At 44.6% G+C, this 15,225-nt stretch overlaps 1 protein-coding gene across 2 annotated transcripts in view; it reads left to right on the top strand.

Annotated features, from left to right (window-relative positions):
• KCNQ3 (potassium voltage-gated channel subfamily Q member 3) overlaps window positions 1-9,950 on the top strand; it is a 146,994-nt gene extending 137,044 nt beyond the window's left edge. For both annotated transcript variants that reach the window (XM_083621960.1, XM_083621961.1), the window contains 6 exons: window positions 3,388-3,575; window positions 5,074-5,176; window positions 5,740-5,871; window positions 6,538-6,636; window positions 7,517-7,601; window positions 8,545-9,950. In XM_083621960.1, coding sequence (XP_083478086.1) covers window positions 3,388-3,575; window positions 5,074-5,176; window positions 5,740-5,871; window positions 6,538-6,636; window positions 7,517-7,601; window positions 8,545-9,261 — 1,324 coding nt within the window. In that variant the 3' untranslated portion in view covers window positions 9,262-9,950. The remainder of the gene's footprint in view (window positions 1-3,387; window positions 3,576-5,073; window positions 5,177-5,739; window positions 5,872-6,537; window positions 6,637-7,516; window positions 7,602-8,544) is intronic.
• Window positions 9,951-15,225: the final 5,275 nt, after the last annotated feature.

Raw genomic sequence — 15,225 nt, 5'->3', positions numbered from 1 at the left:
ATCATCCCTGACCGTCGGCCATGTTGGCTAGGGCTGATGGGAGTTGGAGTCCAACAACCTCTGCAGGGCACCATGATGGCTACTCCTGATCTCATATAATGGCTAAGAGCAGTACAGACATTGTGGTGAGCACAGTCAATGCTAAAAAATTGAGCTCATCTTTAGTATTGTGTGGCAAAACACGCCCATGGCCTGGTGACACTGTGCTCTTCATTTCACTGTCCCCTGCCCTGCATCATTTTTGTGCACACTAACTGGTGAACCCATTTCTCTCACCTTAGCCTCTGCTCTCCAGGGGTAATGCTAGCATTATTAGGGATAATGATATTGTGCCATTTTACAGGATTGCTCTACAGTTTACTGGAAATGACCTGTAGGTTGGGTTTTGATGGCAACTAGGCAGCTGTCTAGGGCACAGACCTCAGAGGGGTGCAGTCCTGACCTTTGAGGGGCACAATTTTATACAGTTTATTTTTAAAAATATACATTCCTGATAATATTTTACTTTTATTTTATATTTTGAAGAATTTTACCATTTCCACAAGACATCTGTTTTTGAAAATTGAATTTAGCACATATATATATATATATATATATATATATATATATATATTGGGGGTAGGTGCAAGTATTTAACCTTACCTAGGATGCAAAATAGCTTTTCCTGGGCCACAAAATAGCCTGGTGCCAGCACTGGGGATATTCCAAATGCAATGTCATTGCCAAGTATTGTCATTATTATTGAAATATCTGAAATTGTTAATGCAGACCATGCTTAATGCGTGCCTACAATTGATTATCTGTCTATTTAGGATCTGGGGCATCTAGGACTGAAACACCTCAGAACTGGCACATCCACACTGTTTATTTGAATGGAGTTGTGTGAATCGATGTCTCTTCTCTGTATTTGCTCTGCACCATTCATATATTGCTGATTTTCTTCCATTGGCTTTCTGACCTGATGGCACAACCATATTGTTCAAAACCCTATTTTGTTCATGCATTATGTTTTCTACCTTTTGGGGGCAGACTGTTGCACATATTCCTTTTTTCCAATTACTACCTGGTCCGCGGTGAACTGAGTTGCCTTGAACATGTCTAAGACCCATGATTGACTCCAGTGTCATCACACATTTGCCCAGTTGTAAAAACCTTGTTTGCAGAAAAACATGGTGGAATTAGAGTCCGGTTTGAAATTCTCCATGCTGCAGGACTCCATGTACAGCATCCATTTGCACAGTGATCATGAGAGAGGATCACATAATCCTCAAGAGTCAAAACTATTGTCTTGACGTCCAAATTAACAATCCCAGATCCAGTACAGTGGTTGTATGAGCCTAAAACAGGATGAATGCTCTGAATCATAGCTTGTGTGTTTATGGTGGAACCACAGGGTCTGCTGAAGCTGAACCATCCCACTGAACCAATTTCAGTAGACCTCCCAAGTTGCCTTCTAGAATCCCATGCAGATTATTACCAGGCCTTGCAGTGGGCATGTGGGAAAGGCAAGTACCGTCTGGAAATGTCACTTAGGCCACTCAAATGTTCTGTACAAATTTGCAACACACCCCACTGCAAACAATTGTGGAGAATGACACACACTGGAAGCATTGGCCGCATGTGTGCAGAGACCTAATACGGCACATTTGGACTTATTGAAGCCCCCCGGATCCAACCACATATACAAATCTAGGCCCTGGACCAGCCCAAGACCTTTTGCTGCCCCAAAATGACTGGACTGGGGTCAAATTCTTGCCATGCACCTGAGGCAGTCATAGACCACTTAGTCATGCTTCACCCCAAACAACCCTGGGAACTAGCCTGCTAAGGGTGCTTGGAATTGCAGCTTCATTGAGGGGTAAGCTACAGTTTCCAAGGTTATTTGGGGGAAGCCATGACAAAGTGGTATAGGAATGCTTTAAATGTAGGTGTGACCGGCTTCATTGAATACTGGTGATAGAGCAATGTCATCTACAGAGGCAGCAGGCCGGTTTAGGGGGCCTTGTAGGCAAGGGCAGAAGAAGGGTTTGGTGGGTGTGGGCCACCCCGGGTGTCACCACTGAGGGGGGTGACAAAATGCCGGGTGGCACTCACCACAGGGCCTGCAGTGCGCCTGAGCCACACGTCTCTCCTGGGAGAGATGCGGTGGCTCAGGCGCACGCAGGTTCTGCGCTGCCCAAAAGGTCCACCCACTGCCACCCCCCCCAGCTGTAGGGCGGAGGCAGGCAGACTCTGGAGGTCCCGCAGTGTGGCCCACCCCTATGGGCGACTCACCCCACCCTCGCCCCTATAGCCAGCTCACCCTATTCCTGGGCGTGCTGCCCTAGGCACCCGAGCGGCTTCCTCCGCCGCTGCTTGTAGGACACAATTCTGTTCTCCCACAGAGGGGAATGGGGCTTAGGAGACACAGCCAAGGGCTACTGCTGCTTCACAACACCTGCGATCTCAGGCTGTCTCCTCACTTGGCCTAACGGCAGGGCTGGCCCTATCTACAACTGAGATGGCCATTTCCCAGCCTATGTTGTCCATTACTGGGGATGTCTCAAGTACCTTCCAGAATGGACAGAATATTCTCCTCTATTGGCCAGGCTCCTAGTATTTATACCAGGCCTCCTAGTCAACCCAGAAGCTTCAAGCTGCCAACCCATCAAAGAAAAACACCCCTCTTCCCTCTCTTCTGCATCCAAATGAGGCTCCCAGACTTTTGGACTAGTCAGCTAAGTCAGCTTCAGCTCATGCAGTTTTCAGTTCCATCCCAGAATCCCCGAGTTTTGAGAACAATTGCTGCTTTGTCCAGAAGTTACACATTCCACTGCAAATTACAGTTGGCTCACCATTCGACAGCATCCTCACTGCTCATGCATTTTGATTGACAAACTGGAATTTTGTCCTTCCCGCAGCATTCTTCAGAAGTGCCTTCCCAGTGCCACACGGGGGTGCTGAGTGACTGAATTTGTTAATGTTGGTGGACTGGAATCACATTATGTATGGCAGATCAAAACTTCCAACCGGTGGATTCATTTAACCCTGGTGGGGTAACCTAGTGGGATTGCTTAGCAAATCGGGTATCATTGCAGGAATCCTTGCTGAAACACACCATGATTCCTTCGTTCAAAGAAAATACTAGCGGTGCAAGTTCAGCCAATAAATATGTGTGATTAATTCTTCAGTAGGGTGAGTGTGATGTTGGGTGGTCCATTGATGGCATTTTATTTGAAGACCTATGAAAACATTGATTTGTGGGTTTATACAGTCAGCTGCCATGTGGTCCTTAATAGTATCCTTCATGCATATGTTTGCTTGGGATGTAATGCATTAGGAGCACCTTGAAATGTAGGTCTGTGTGAGAGTGAGGGGGAAAATGATCCCTTTTCCTTATTTTTTTAGCCAAAAGCTGGGTCTCTTGGATCGGGTTCGTGGTACCAATACTAAAGGAAAGCTATTTACCCCTCTGAATGTAGATGCAATTGAAGAAAGTCCTTCTAAAGAACCTAAGACTGTTGCCTTGAATAATAGGGAGCGTTTTCGCACTGCATTCCGAATGAAAGCTTATGCATTCTGGCAAAGCTCCGAAGGTAAAAGGTTCACATTGATTTCTGTTTTAATTTTCCCGGGCTGTTTCACCGATCACTCTCTCCATTTTCTGAGTCCCTTTGGCTGGAGTTGAAATTGAATGTTGCACAAATGTATAATCTGGCAAAGCTCTGAATTTTCAGTTGAGTCTCTCTCTCTCTCTCTCTCTCTCTCTCTCTCTCTCACACACACACACACACACACACCCTGCTGAATTTTCAATTAGGAGGACATTTTCAAAACAGCAAAATCTTACTCGAACAAAGTTCGATCACGAGCCCTGTTTGTTTGCTTATTATCACTTTGTTGAATATTTAGATCTTGGAATGAAATTTGGTGCACACATTCGGGACACGGTTCTGTTATTTCAGGTTTTAAAAACCAGTTTGACCCCACAACCATTTTAAAGGCGGTGGGGGGGGGGTGAACTATGAGAAAACACACCTCACAAAACAGTACCTTCCTTGACTCTTAAGACATTGCATTATGAACTTTCGCATTTTTCAGGGAATCCATAGCTCAGTTCACACACACATTTTCAAGACTATCAGGAAAGGCGTACACAACACTGTTCAATATTTGCCCTGAAGACAGAGAAAAAGAAATGAGAAGTAATGTGCACATTCAGGTCAACCCGCCCCCCTGTATTTTGGAGTAGTAGTGGCCAACATCAATTCTACCTTGTGAATTTGGTACACATATGGTTTGGCCCTTGAGGTGCTTTCTTTTGCTCCCAGGTTAATTCATGTGAATACTGCCAGGTAATATGAAGAATGTTAATGTGTGTCAGAAATCCTGCTCAACCACACATGAGGTTGTATCTTCAGGGCTATCAGGTTGTTGTTTTTATTTTCATTAGGTATTTTGTGGTTTTATATCTTGATTTTATTATGTGAACCGCCCTGAGCCCCCTGGGTACAGGGCGGTATATAAATCCAATAAACAACAACAACAACAACAACAACAACAACAACAACTTAATTGGGACTAATACTTTAAGCATGGTTTTATTCAGGCAACACAGCTAATTAACAAGTGTCAAAAGAGCAGGGTTTTGTTTTGTTTTGTTTTGTTTTAGCTAAAGAAGAATGCATGATGAACTGTTAAATTCAAGAGAACTAGTTTCTGACTTCTACATTTTTGACCTGGATAAATTTGAGAGCCACGGTTTTGATGGGTGGTAACTATGGGTTTGGGCAAAGACTTCCACTTGTAAAAAGTAATATCATCTTCCTCTCCTCCTGTGGGCACCCCAGATCTGGTCTGGTCTGGGGGGTTCCACCAGACCTCCGAAGAATATTTTTTGGGAGGGGGGAGCATGGGGAGAGAATAATGGAATTTTCCATTGTGCGTGCAGAAGTCTTGTGCTACTGGGACATTTTCAATGGATACAACCCAATAATACGAGAATTTAGCTGGTACTGTAGGAGCAGCTCCACTTTGCTCTGAACTCTTCTGCATTTGCCCTTCCTTCATGTGGATTCTTCACTCACCTTTTAGATGCTGGAACTGGGGATCCTCTGGCAGAAGACAGAGGGTACAGCAATGAACTCCTCATTGAAGACATGATCCCCACGCTGAAAGTGGTCATCCGAGCTGTCAGGTAAAGTCTGTGCTTGTTGTCCTCTTTTTGCCTCAGTTTAAAATATTGGCCCGACTGTAAACCCGACCTTTGTGATGACTGCAACTAGGGGAAAACTTGGTTTTTCTCGTTTTCCCAGTCTCAAGATGCATTTAGAGCATTGCAAAATTCAGAGAAGTGCAAATCTCAATGAGTGGCTGTGTTTCGGTTTGCAAGTTGTTTTTGGGAAGTGCTGCTTCACCTTAGTTTTTTGTTTAGAGTAACGACACTATTTTTTTAATAACGGCATTATGATATTGACAGTTTTATTTCCAATTGTAGCTACCTAGAGCAGCCCGTTAGCTAGTTAGAGCAGATGTTATTGGCTATACCTCCTGCTATGTATGCCAATTGGTCACGTTGAGTGGGGCTGATGGGCGCTGGAGATGAGCCAGTGTGGCAAAGGCTGAACTATGGTTAGCACAGCAGTCTAATAAGCAAGGCTGATATTTAAACACAGATACATATGCAATCCCTTCCTCTATGAGAATGGCGGGAACTAGCCAAGGGAAACCCCAGCGATAAACATTCTCTCCTTCTACCAGAATACTACAGTTCCGCCTCTATAAGAAGCGATTCAAGGAGACCTTGAGGCCTTATGATGTAAAGGATGTGATAGAGCAATATTCAGCAGGACACCTTGACATGCTTACCAGGATCAAATACCTTCAAGCGAGGTAAGTGGCTCTGCTGCCAGCAGTGTGCTAAAGGTGTAAAGATGTTCAGCTGGCAAGGACTGGCCCAGAATTTCACAGTATGGATTAGAAGACTCTTTGGGGTTGCCAACCCATGCACCAGTGACGGCTGTAGGAGATATTCAGAAGTTACCACTTTGTACAGAAAACCCTGCCCACATTTTGGAAGGTGCTTCAACTCACCCGTCCTCTGTCTGGCAAGGGAGGAAGGCAGAGGTATATGCACATAAATTCCCACATACATCATGTCACCATGCAGTAAAGAAACTAAAGTTAAGATACTGACAGGAATATTATCGGAGAAACAATAAGCTTGTTAATGTCTGTAAAATAAACTTTTGGTTTTTTTGTTCACTTTTAACAACTGTGTGGACTCAGTGTTTTACCAGAGAGTAACTGGTTGGTGGCAGCGGGAAAAGCGAGCACAGTGGTGGCACAAGGATTAATAGACCGTTAAGCGTCTGGGGGCCCTGTGTGATTGCCACACACCCCCTCAAAAAAACCCCATAACCAAATGGGAGCTAAAGCTATTGATATATTTGGAAGATTTATAGCACACCTTTTGATTCTAGAATGTAACTGGGTCCGTGGGCCAACAACGAATGACTCACACCTGTTTCATTATGTCCTTTTATTGTCTTCTTTCAGAATAGATATGATTTTTGCACCTGGACCTCCGTCCACTCCCAAGCATAAAAAATCCCAGAAAGGAGGAGCCTTCCCTTACCCTTCGCAGCAGTCTCCAAGGTGAAATTCCTCTTGTGCACAGCTTGTTGAGAATAGACAACTATCCAACAACACCTAGAGAGCCAGTGTTGTCCATCCATCCCTGCTGTAGATTTTACAAAAACTGCAACCAACCACCAAAACACTTAAGTGAACCCTTGCAAAACCTGACCGTTTCTGAGCCAAACCAAAGAATGTTTGCACATACTTAGAAAGACACAACAGACTTACGAACTATTAACAGAGGCTGATTGAAAGGGGGCAGGCAAAGCTAGAACAGTAAGTCGTACAGAGGTGCATCGATCAGCCTCATTTGTGGATGGGCCTTTTGGTTCACAGGAGCACTTCATTATATAACATCTTGTAGCACCTTCATAATTCTATCATGGTGCCTCCTGCCACACAATTTGGGAATCAACTGAGTTGGCCATTCTGTGCTTCTTCAAAGGAGGACATGGTAAGCATTAATCGCGCAACATCTCAGCAGCCTCAGCACCGCTCAGTCCAAAAACCACATGCAACTCATTTAGGTTTCTGTGCTGCTCTTGCTCTGGGGCCAAGGAAGTAGCTATAGAATGCACTGTCAAGCAGATCAGTTGTCATAGCACCACGGACAGCTCCTGCTGAGCAGCATGCTCTGATGGGGTCTTGGAGCCTTTTGACTCCAGTCCATCTCTCCTATGTTCCGCCTCCTTTGTTGGAGAATTGCAGGTGCATAAAGGGCCAGTCCCCTGGCCTGGAGGAGGCCACTTCTCCTTCATCCAATGGCCTTCCACCATGCCACATAAGACTGGTGAGCTAGTGTGGGAGGCACTTAATTCCTTGGGCCCAGAAGAAGTGGAAATATGAGTGAAAACAACAGCAAAGGTTTTGCCTAAACTAGAGCCTTCTTTGCTTTTAGGAATGATCCGTATGTAGCCAAAGCATCGACAGTAGATCCTGAAGACCAAAGTATGATGGGCAAATTTGTCAGAGTTGAAAGACAGGTAAGGAATTCTCAGCTCTTCCCAAGTTTTCCCTATAACACCCACTTATAACATATAACATGCCTATAGCGATATATATGTATAACATGCTAATAATGATGAGATTTTGTATATCTGTTTTGTACTGGTGACCATCTTTTTTGCTACAGTTGGCTGCAGAAGATGTGGAAAGGCTTAGGTGGAGACTCCATACTTCCTTGAAGTTCGTGTTGCGTTTGCATCTGGCCTCAGTGATGCGCTGCTTTCCAGATGCACTGTTGGTCCAGCACTTGAAAGCAAAAATGGCTTCCCTCTGCCATACATGAAATACCACCCTCCTGACTGAACATGCTCACAGATTCCAAATGGCTAAAGAGAGCTATTGTTAGGGGGGCATGTACACAAGCTCTTGGTACAAACTTGCTCCAAGAGAAGATGTAGAAACTATAGGTGAAAGCTCCTCCCTCCATCACAGCCTAACATGAAAACTCTGGGGGAAAGGGCTTATCTTCTGCGGTGGAGCACATGTTTTAGCTGATTCTGTGAAATCATCCTGTTTAAAACCATAGAGAGTGGCTTCAAGTCAGTGTAGACTGTGGCTAGTCTGGCCCTGTAGATCAAGTGTGGGGAGCTGAATTACAACTCCTATCATCCCTGGTCATTGGCCATGCTTGCTGGCACTGATGGGAGTTGTAGTTGAGCAAGATCTGGGGGGGGCAGTGGTTCCCCACCCCTGGTCTAGAAGTTGCTGGGCTACAACTCCCTTCATCCCTGACTGTTGGCCATGCTGACTGAGGCTGATGGGAACTGGAGTTCCAACAAAATCTGGAGGGTCACAGGTTTCCTTGCCCACTGTCCTTGGTGGGGACCATGATCAGCTAGAAAAAACAATGGTTCCCTTCTGCATACAATTGGACTGCCAATTGTTCTTTGTCCTCCAGTCTGATGGTCTCTTCTCTTTCAGGTCCACGACATGGGGAAGAAATTGGATTTTTTGGTCGATATGCACATGCAGCATATGGAGCATCTCCAAGTCCAAGTGTGCCCTTCAAAAGAAACTGTGTCCCCAGCAGAGGATAACAGATATTCTGAACTGAAGTCCATCATTTACAAATATTCTGAGCCTTCTATTCATGAAATGCCTCCGAGTTTCCACCATGTACCGGTGAACAAAGTCCCCCCTTTTGGCTTCTCGACGCAGGGCTGCGACGTTGGCCCGCTCTCGTTGCCGTTGGGCGGTCAGAACTCCGGTAGGTGGCAGGCCATGCCGTTCTCAACTTCGTACGCTGAAAGGCCGACGGTTTTGCCTATACTCACCTTCATTGACCCCCACGTTTCCTACCGTTCCCCACCAGGAGACCTCCAGAGCCCCCACTCAGACAGAATCTCTTCCAGGCAGAAACATAGCCTGACGAGAGACAGCGACACTCCCTTATCCCTCCTCTCTGTCAACCACGAGGAACTTGAACGATCGCCAAGCGGGTTCAGCATCTCCCAAGACAAGGATGACTTCCTTTTCGGGTCGAATGGGGGCTCAAGCTGGATGAAGGAGAAGCGCTACTTGGCCGAGGGCGAAACGGACACGGATACTGACCCTTTTACCCCAAGTGGTTCCATGCCTCTTTCTTCGACAGGGGAGGGTTTCTCTGATTCAGTATGGACTCCGAGCAAGCCAGTTTAGAAATTATCCAGTGGGGGTGGGTTGGGGTGGGGTTGGAGTCACTGGCTGGCTTCTTCTTCTCGTAATGTAAACATAAACTTTGTATATCTCACTATACACACCCAAAGCTTCCTAGCTCATAAACCAACACACACACACACACACAAATTCACCAATGGCTGCAATGCATGCTGGTATTAGTGGTAGTCATCCTGCACCATTTCATACGGTCGGCTTAATGCGGTTTTCTTCATGCTGCCAAAACTAAGCGGTTTAGTTTTGAGCAATGGTTGTGCATGACTTTACACTATAAATGGTACAGATAATTTCTTCTGTGATTTTAAATAACAAAAAAACAAAAACAACCCATAGCAAAAATGGATGTTCTTCGGTATACCGAGGGCCGGGTCAACTCTGGGCACAAAAAGATATCCTAACAGTGGCACATGCTACATTTTTTGTAAGCAGAGCAAAACCAAACACTAGGTTACAGAGCAATGCCCTTTTCAATATATATATATATGTGTATGTCTGTGGAATATTCCACCCTCCCATCCTGTCTTTCTGTACGTCGGTTTTCCAGTTTGCCGGCATCACTGTAATTCATTCTGTTCATCCAAATTTCCTTTGCTATATCCCTTTTTCAAAAAGGAACCCTGAGGGTATTTTAGTCCAACCCTGTGCAAAATAGGAATCAGAGCTAAAGAATACCTGACGGATGTTTACCCAACCTTTGCTTAAAAACCTCAAATGAAGGAGATCCCAGCAACTTCCGAAGGAGTCCATTTTGCTGTGGAACAGCTCTTACTGCCCCTTTTGATAACTGAACATTCTTCATGCCCCTTCTGGTAATAGAAGTTTTATTTTTATTTATATATATATGAAATCATAGAGTGTAGGCACACTTTTCAATGAGAATTACATGTGCCCTATCACTCTGGGTTGTGGCAGCCTTCCTATCACCTTGAGAGCATCCATCTCACTAAACTTGGTGGGTTTCTGACTCCTTAAATTCCATTAATTTAAACAGGATTTTAGGTGACCAAGGCTGCATTCACGTGGCACTTTATTCCATTTTGTTTTTTAAAAAAATAATATATTTTAAATTAAATTTCCAAATTTTTTGCAAATTGACTTCAAATTATATATTGACATTGTTCATGTATGGACCTCTCACCCACACCTCCAAAATGTATTTATCCAAACCTTTTCCCCCCTGCATTATCTATCAAACCCTTATCTACTACAGAAAACCCTCTAATACAATTACTTCATCATTTTTATTCTGCTGCTCCAATCTCAAATCCTGCCTGTGATTTCATTTGCAGTGTTGTTTTTTCCAAATGATCCCTCAAAGACCTCAATTCTTATATTTAAAAAAAATCCATCATTTTGATCTCTTAATATTGCTGTCAGCTTTGCCGTTACCTCATATAGCCCATTACTTTTTAAAGCCATTCCTCCTTCGTTGGAAATGCCTCTTCTTTCCATTTTTGTGCATATAACATTCTGGCTGCCGTTGTCACATATAAATTACTTTATTCCATTTTCAGAACTTTTCCCTAACTGTTAAGCTCTGCATTGTATTTGAGCTTTCACGCAATGTGAAAACTACTTCTGGAACTATTACGAAATTATAGTGCAAGGTTAATGCTCATTTCCATATTATTTGCTCCCAGGTAGTATATAATATGGAAATGAGTGCTAAATTGTGCTATGCTTCACTACAATCCCATTATGTTCCACTACAGTTTCAGAGGTGGCTTTTGCACTGTGCGAAAGCTCAAGTATACAGGCAACTCTCCTTTTACGTTCTGAGTGAAATCCCACATGTTTGGGAAACCATTGAAAAAGCCTGCAAGGACCACAATCACTCCCTCCAAACATCCTTGCTCAAACTCCCAACTCTCCCAAACCCTCCAAGTGTCCCTATTTTCCAAGGATGTCCCTAATCTAGAGAAGCTATCCCGGTTTCTGATGTGATCCCTGAATGTTCCACTTTTTTGTAGTACGTCCCTATTTTCATTGGAGAAATGTTGGAGGGTATGGAGTTAGCCAACCTCCGAGCCATCTGAAGGCAGCCCTGTGTAGGGAAGGCTTTTAAAAAGATGTTCAATGTTTCATTATATTTTTATATATGTTGGAGGACACGGGTGGCGCTGTGGGTTAAACCACAGAGCCTAGGACTTGCCGATCAGAAGGTTGGCAGTTCGAATCCCCGCGACAGGATGAGCTCCCGTCGCTCGGTCCCTGCTCCTGCCAACCTAGCAGTTCGAAAACACGTCAAAGTGCAAGTAGATAATTAGGTACTGCTCTGGTGGGAAGGTAAACGGTGTTTCCGTGTGCTGCTCTGGTTCTCCAGAAGCTGCTTAGTCATGCTGGCCACATGACCCAGAAGCTGTACGCAGGCTCCCTTGGCCAATAAAGCGAGATGAGCGCCACAACCCCAGAGTCATCTGCGACTGGACCTAATGGTCAGGGGCCCCTTTACCTTTAACCTATATATGTTGGAAGCTGCCCAGAGTGGCTGGGGTAACCCAGTAAGATGTGTAGGGTATAAATTAGGGAATGGGATGTCCCTATTTTCACCGGAGAAATGTTGGAGGGTACGATCTCCAAAGGCTGTTGCCAGGGAATTTCACTTGCAAAGGCTCGTGGGATTGCCAGATGTTCTTTGAGGGTCGTTTTTGCCCCTTTTTGTGCCACTTCTGGGTTTGTGGTAATGCACACATGCGCAGTCGGGCATGCCTTGAACGTGTGAAAACGGAGAGATGCCTATCATGCAGAAATGAACAGTTAGGCAAACGTGAAAATGAGATAAACTGTCATGTGAATGCAGCCCCATCATATTTCATTACTTTATGGTAGCAGACATGTTTGCTGCATTTATGCCAGTACTGACTCTGTAGGGAACAGGTCACATACCAAAGGGAAATGTGAATCTACACCACTAGGACGGACCCCCCATGGACATGCCCTGAGAAGCATGCTCTGTGTTTCAGAGATATGCTTCTCCCCTTCACACTCCTTGTAGGGAAAACCACAATACAGCAGCCAGATATTCCTCCATGGAGTGCAGGCCAGCTCTGAATCCCATTGAGCTCTATGGTACTGGAGCACATAAGAGTGATCTTACGTTCCATTGGTTTGAATGCATCCAGAATCTCCATCATTTATGATCAGTGTCCGGGGCAACCATATATTGTGCAAAAGGAGTGAAGTGCAATATTTTGGAAGACTGAACAATCTATTACCAATCGTTAGGAGAGAAAACTCCAGTGAGACACGGCTTGGTACCCTTGACAAACTGAAGTAGAGCGCTCCTCCTACTTTTCTGCTCCTCCTAATATTACAAAACCCGGCACACAGCAAAGGATGTATCCTAATCCATCAGAGATCAGCAAAAAAGTTGGCACTCTGTTTCAGTGGCACTGAAATTTCACATCACCCGTAAAATAGCCAGCTTGGTATATCCAGCCCCCCCCTTTTTTACTCTTTTGGTAGGCCCCTGTGCATCAATGAATGACCTGGTTCCCTCATGCTTCTGTTTCCCCATCTGTAAAATGGGGCTAATTATACCTCGCCGCAGAGGACTACGTGGGGCTCAGTTTGTCCATATCTGCCAAACAAGTTGAAATCAGTGGAAAGTTCATTGATATATTTCCCCCCTTTTACTACCTGTGTATGTTATGGGGCACATTCGCAGGACCATTGGTAGGAAGAGAACGGTACTCATTTACCATCTTGCAGAAGAGTAAGGCTCGCTTCAGACGCCTGACGGACTGGTGAGGCAATACATTTGGTGTGATGAGGGCAGATGCTCTTGCACTGCATACATCATGTAACATGCAGAGTGAGCATCTCTTTTTTTTGCAGAACCCCATGTGCATTGTGGCTGTATGCAATCCCTCCCCACACTTTTTAATGGGATAAGTCATGTGAATCAAGTCATTCTACATAACAGACCTTTACACGGAACACCTTTAGGAACATAGAATGCTTCCTTATTACTAGGGCTATCTAACTCAGTACTGACAACTCTGACCGGCAGCTTCTCTCCAGGATCTCTCCTGCTACCTAACTCCTTTAACTGGAAATGGCCAGGATTTTCAACCTCTGCAGGAAGAACGTGTGCTCTGCCACTGAGCTGTGGTCCATCCCTGATTTCCGTAAATGGGTGAAGGACATAGAACCATAGAATTGTAGAATTGTAGAGTTCCTGCAATGCAGGAATATGGCAGGCCCATGCCAGCTCCTCTGATGATGTCATCGTCCATGCTGTAAAAATCTGAAGCAAGCCTAGATCATGAGGTCACCTGAGCATCACTGTCGGCAGGCAACCTCTTTTGCAGGACTCACGGCAGGTGAACCATTTGTGAATGTGATGCCTTTTCCACCAGTTCTCATTGGAAAACTTCTCCCATGGACCATAATAATTGCAAGGGGGGGAAATGCATATACCATTTGGTGAGGATTGATCATGTCAGGATTTCTGGAAATTAAGGTTGGCAATATGCTACCATTACCATCATGACAACAACTCGGACTTGGCCGATTCTATATACTGGTGCTGTCTTTCACAAGTGACACGGAGGTGGAAGTGGTGTGTTTGCTGAATTTATGGTCCCATGGGAAACCACATTTTAAATGATCGTGCTTAGAAATGTCATCCATTTCCTTTCAGTTACCTGAATTCCTTTTCCCTATGGTGGGTTTTAATAGGGCATTTCTTTCTCCCATCTTGGCCATAGAGAAGCTTAACATGCCAGATCTCTTTTTTTGGGGGGGGGGGGAGCGCATGACATCTCTCACACTACAAAAGAGCCTGTAGTTGAATTTCCGAAGAGTGCAAAGCAATTAACGATTGATCACGTGGAACAGGGGCTGGCGCAGCCCACCGTGAAGAAAATGGGCCGTCCAAATCTGACAAGTGTTTCTTATTAATGCACCTAGCAGGGTTTCAAAACAGGGTGTCTGTCGTGGGTTGCCATATTTCAAAAAGTGAAAATCCAGATGCAAAAGTTGTTGAGCTATTTGGGAGGTGGGGGCAAAGCCATGGCAGCCCTAGTCTGTCGCTATGTGCCAATTCCCATCTGATCACTTTATTGTGTGTGAAAAATATGGCATCTCTACATGGCCTTAGATTAACCTTGCAAGCAGCACTGAGACCATGTGGGAGAGAATGCAAAAAAGAAAAACTTTATCAAAAGTATATTACATCCGTTGCAGGTTGGCAGAAAGGCTGATTCTATCCATGGTTGTCCTTGTTGTGGTTGCAGTAATATTTTCCTTACATATCCCACTAAGTTTAGCAAGATTATTATCCTGTTTTCATCAAGGAGTTGTGGCTGATTCAATCTGTTTTCTGTCCGTGGTGACTTAAAAAAATCAACAACGGAGCAAATCGTTTTTAACGGGTCGACTGAGAGCAGGTTTTGCATTGTTAGGCTGCTGCTGCTAAGAAGCTGCTTTGAATTGCTTCAGGTGACTGGCTGAGAAAATAGCTCAAGGGATTCAGCAACTGAACAAGTGCAATCAGGCTTAAAAAAAAAGAAAACAAAAAATGAGCTGCTTTTTTAAAAAAAATAAATGGTGGCACATCAGCTAAATAGCACTGCCACTTTGGAAACCAGGTGTATCTGCAAGAGCAGCATTAACTCATAGAATTGCAGAGCTAGAAATAACATCAAGGGTCCTTTAGTCCAACCCCCTGCAATGCAGGAATCTCAGCTAAAGCATCCTGGACAGATGGCCATCCAACCTCTGCTTAAAAACCTCCACGAAAGGAGAGTCCACAACCTTCAAGGGAGACTGTTCCACTGTCAAACAGCTCTTTCTGTCAAAAAGTTCTTCCTGATGTTTAGTCGGAATCTCCTTTCTTGCAACTTGAAGCCATTGGTTTGAGTCCTTCCCTCCAGAGCAGAAGAAAACAAGCTTGCTCCATCTTCCATGTAACGGCCCTTGAGATATTTGAAGATGGCTGAT

This window comes from Podarcis filfolensis (assembly GCF_964270895.1).
Source record: "Podarcis filfolensis genome assembly, chromosome: 7".
Taxonomy (NCBI): domain Eukaryota; kingdom Metazoa; phylum Chordata; class Lepidosauria; order Squamata; family Lacertidae; genus Podarcis; species Podarcis filfolensis.
Note: the sequence above shows the minus strand (reverse complement) of the source record. Positions and strands in the feature narration are given on the sequence as shown.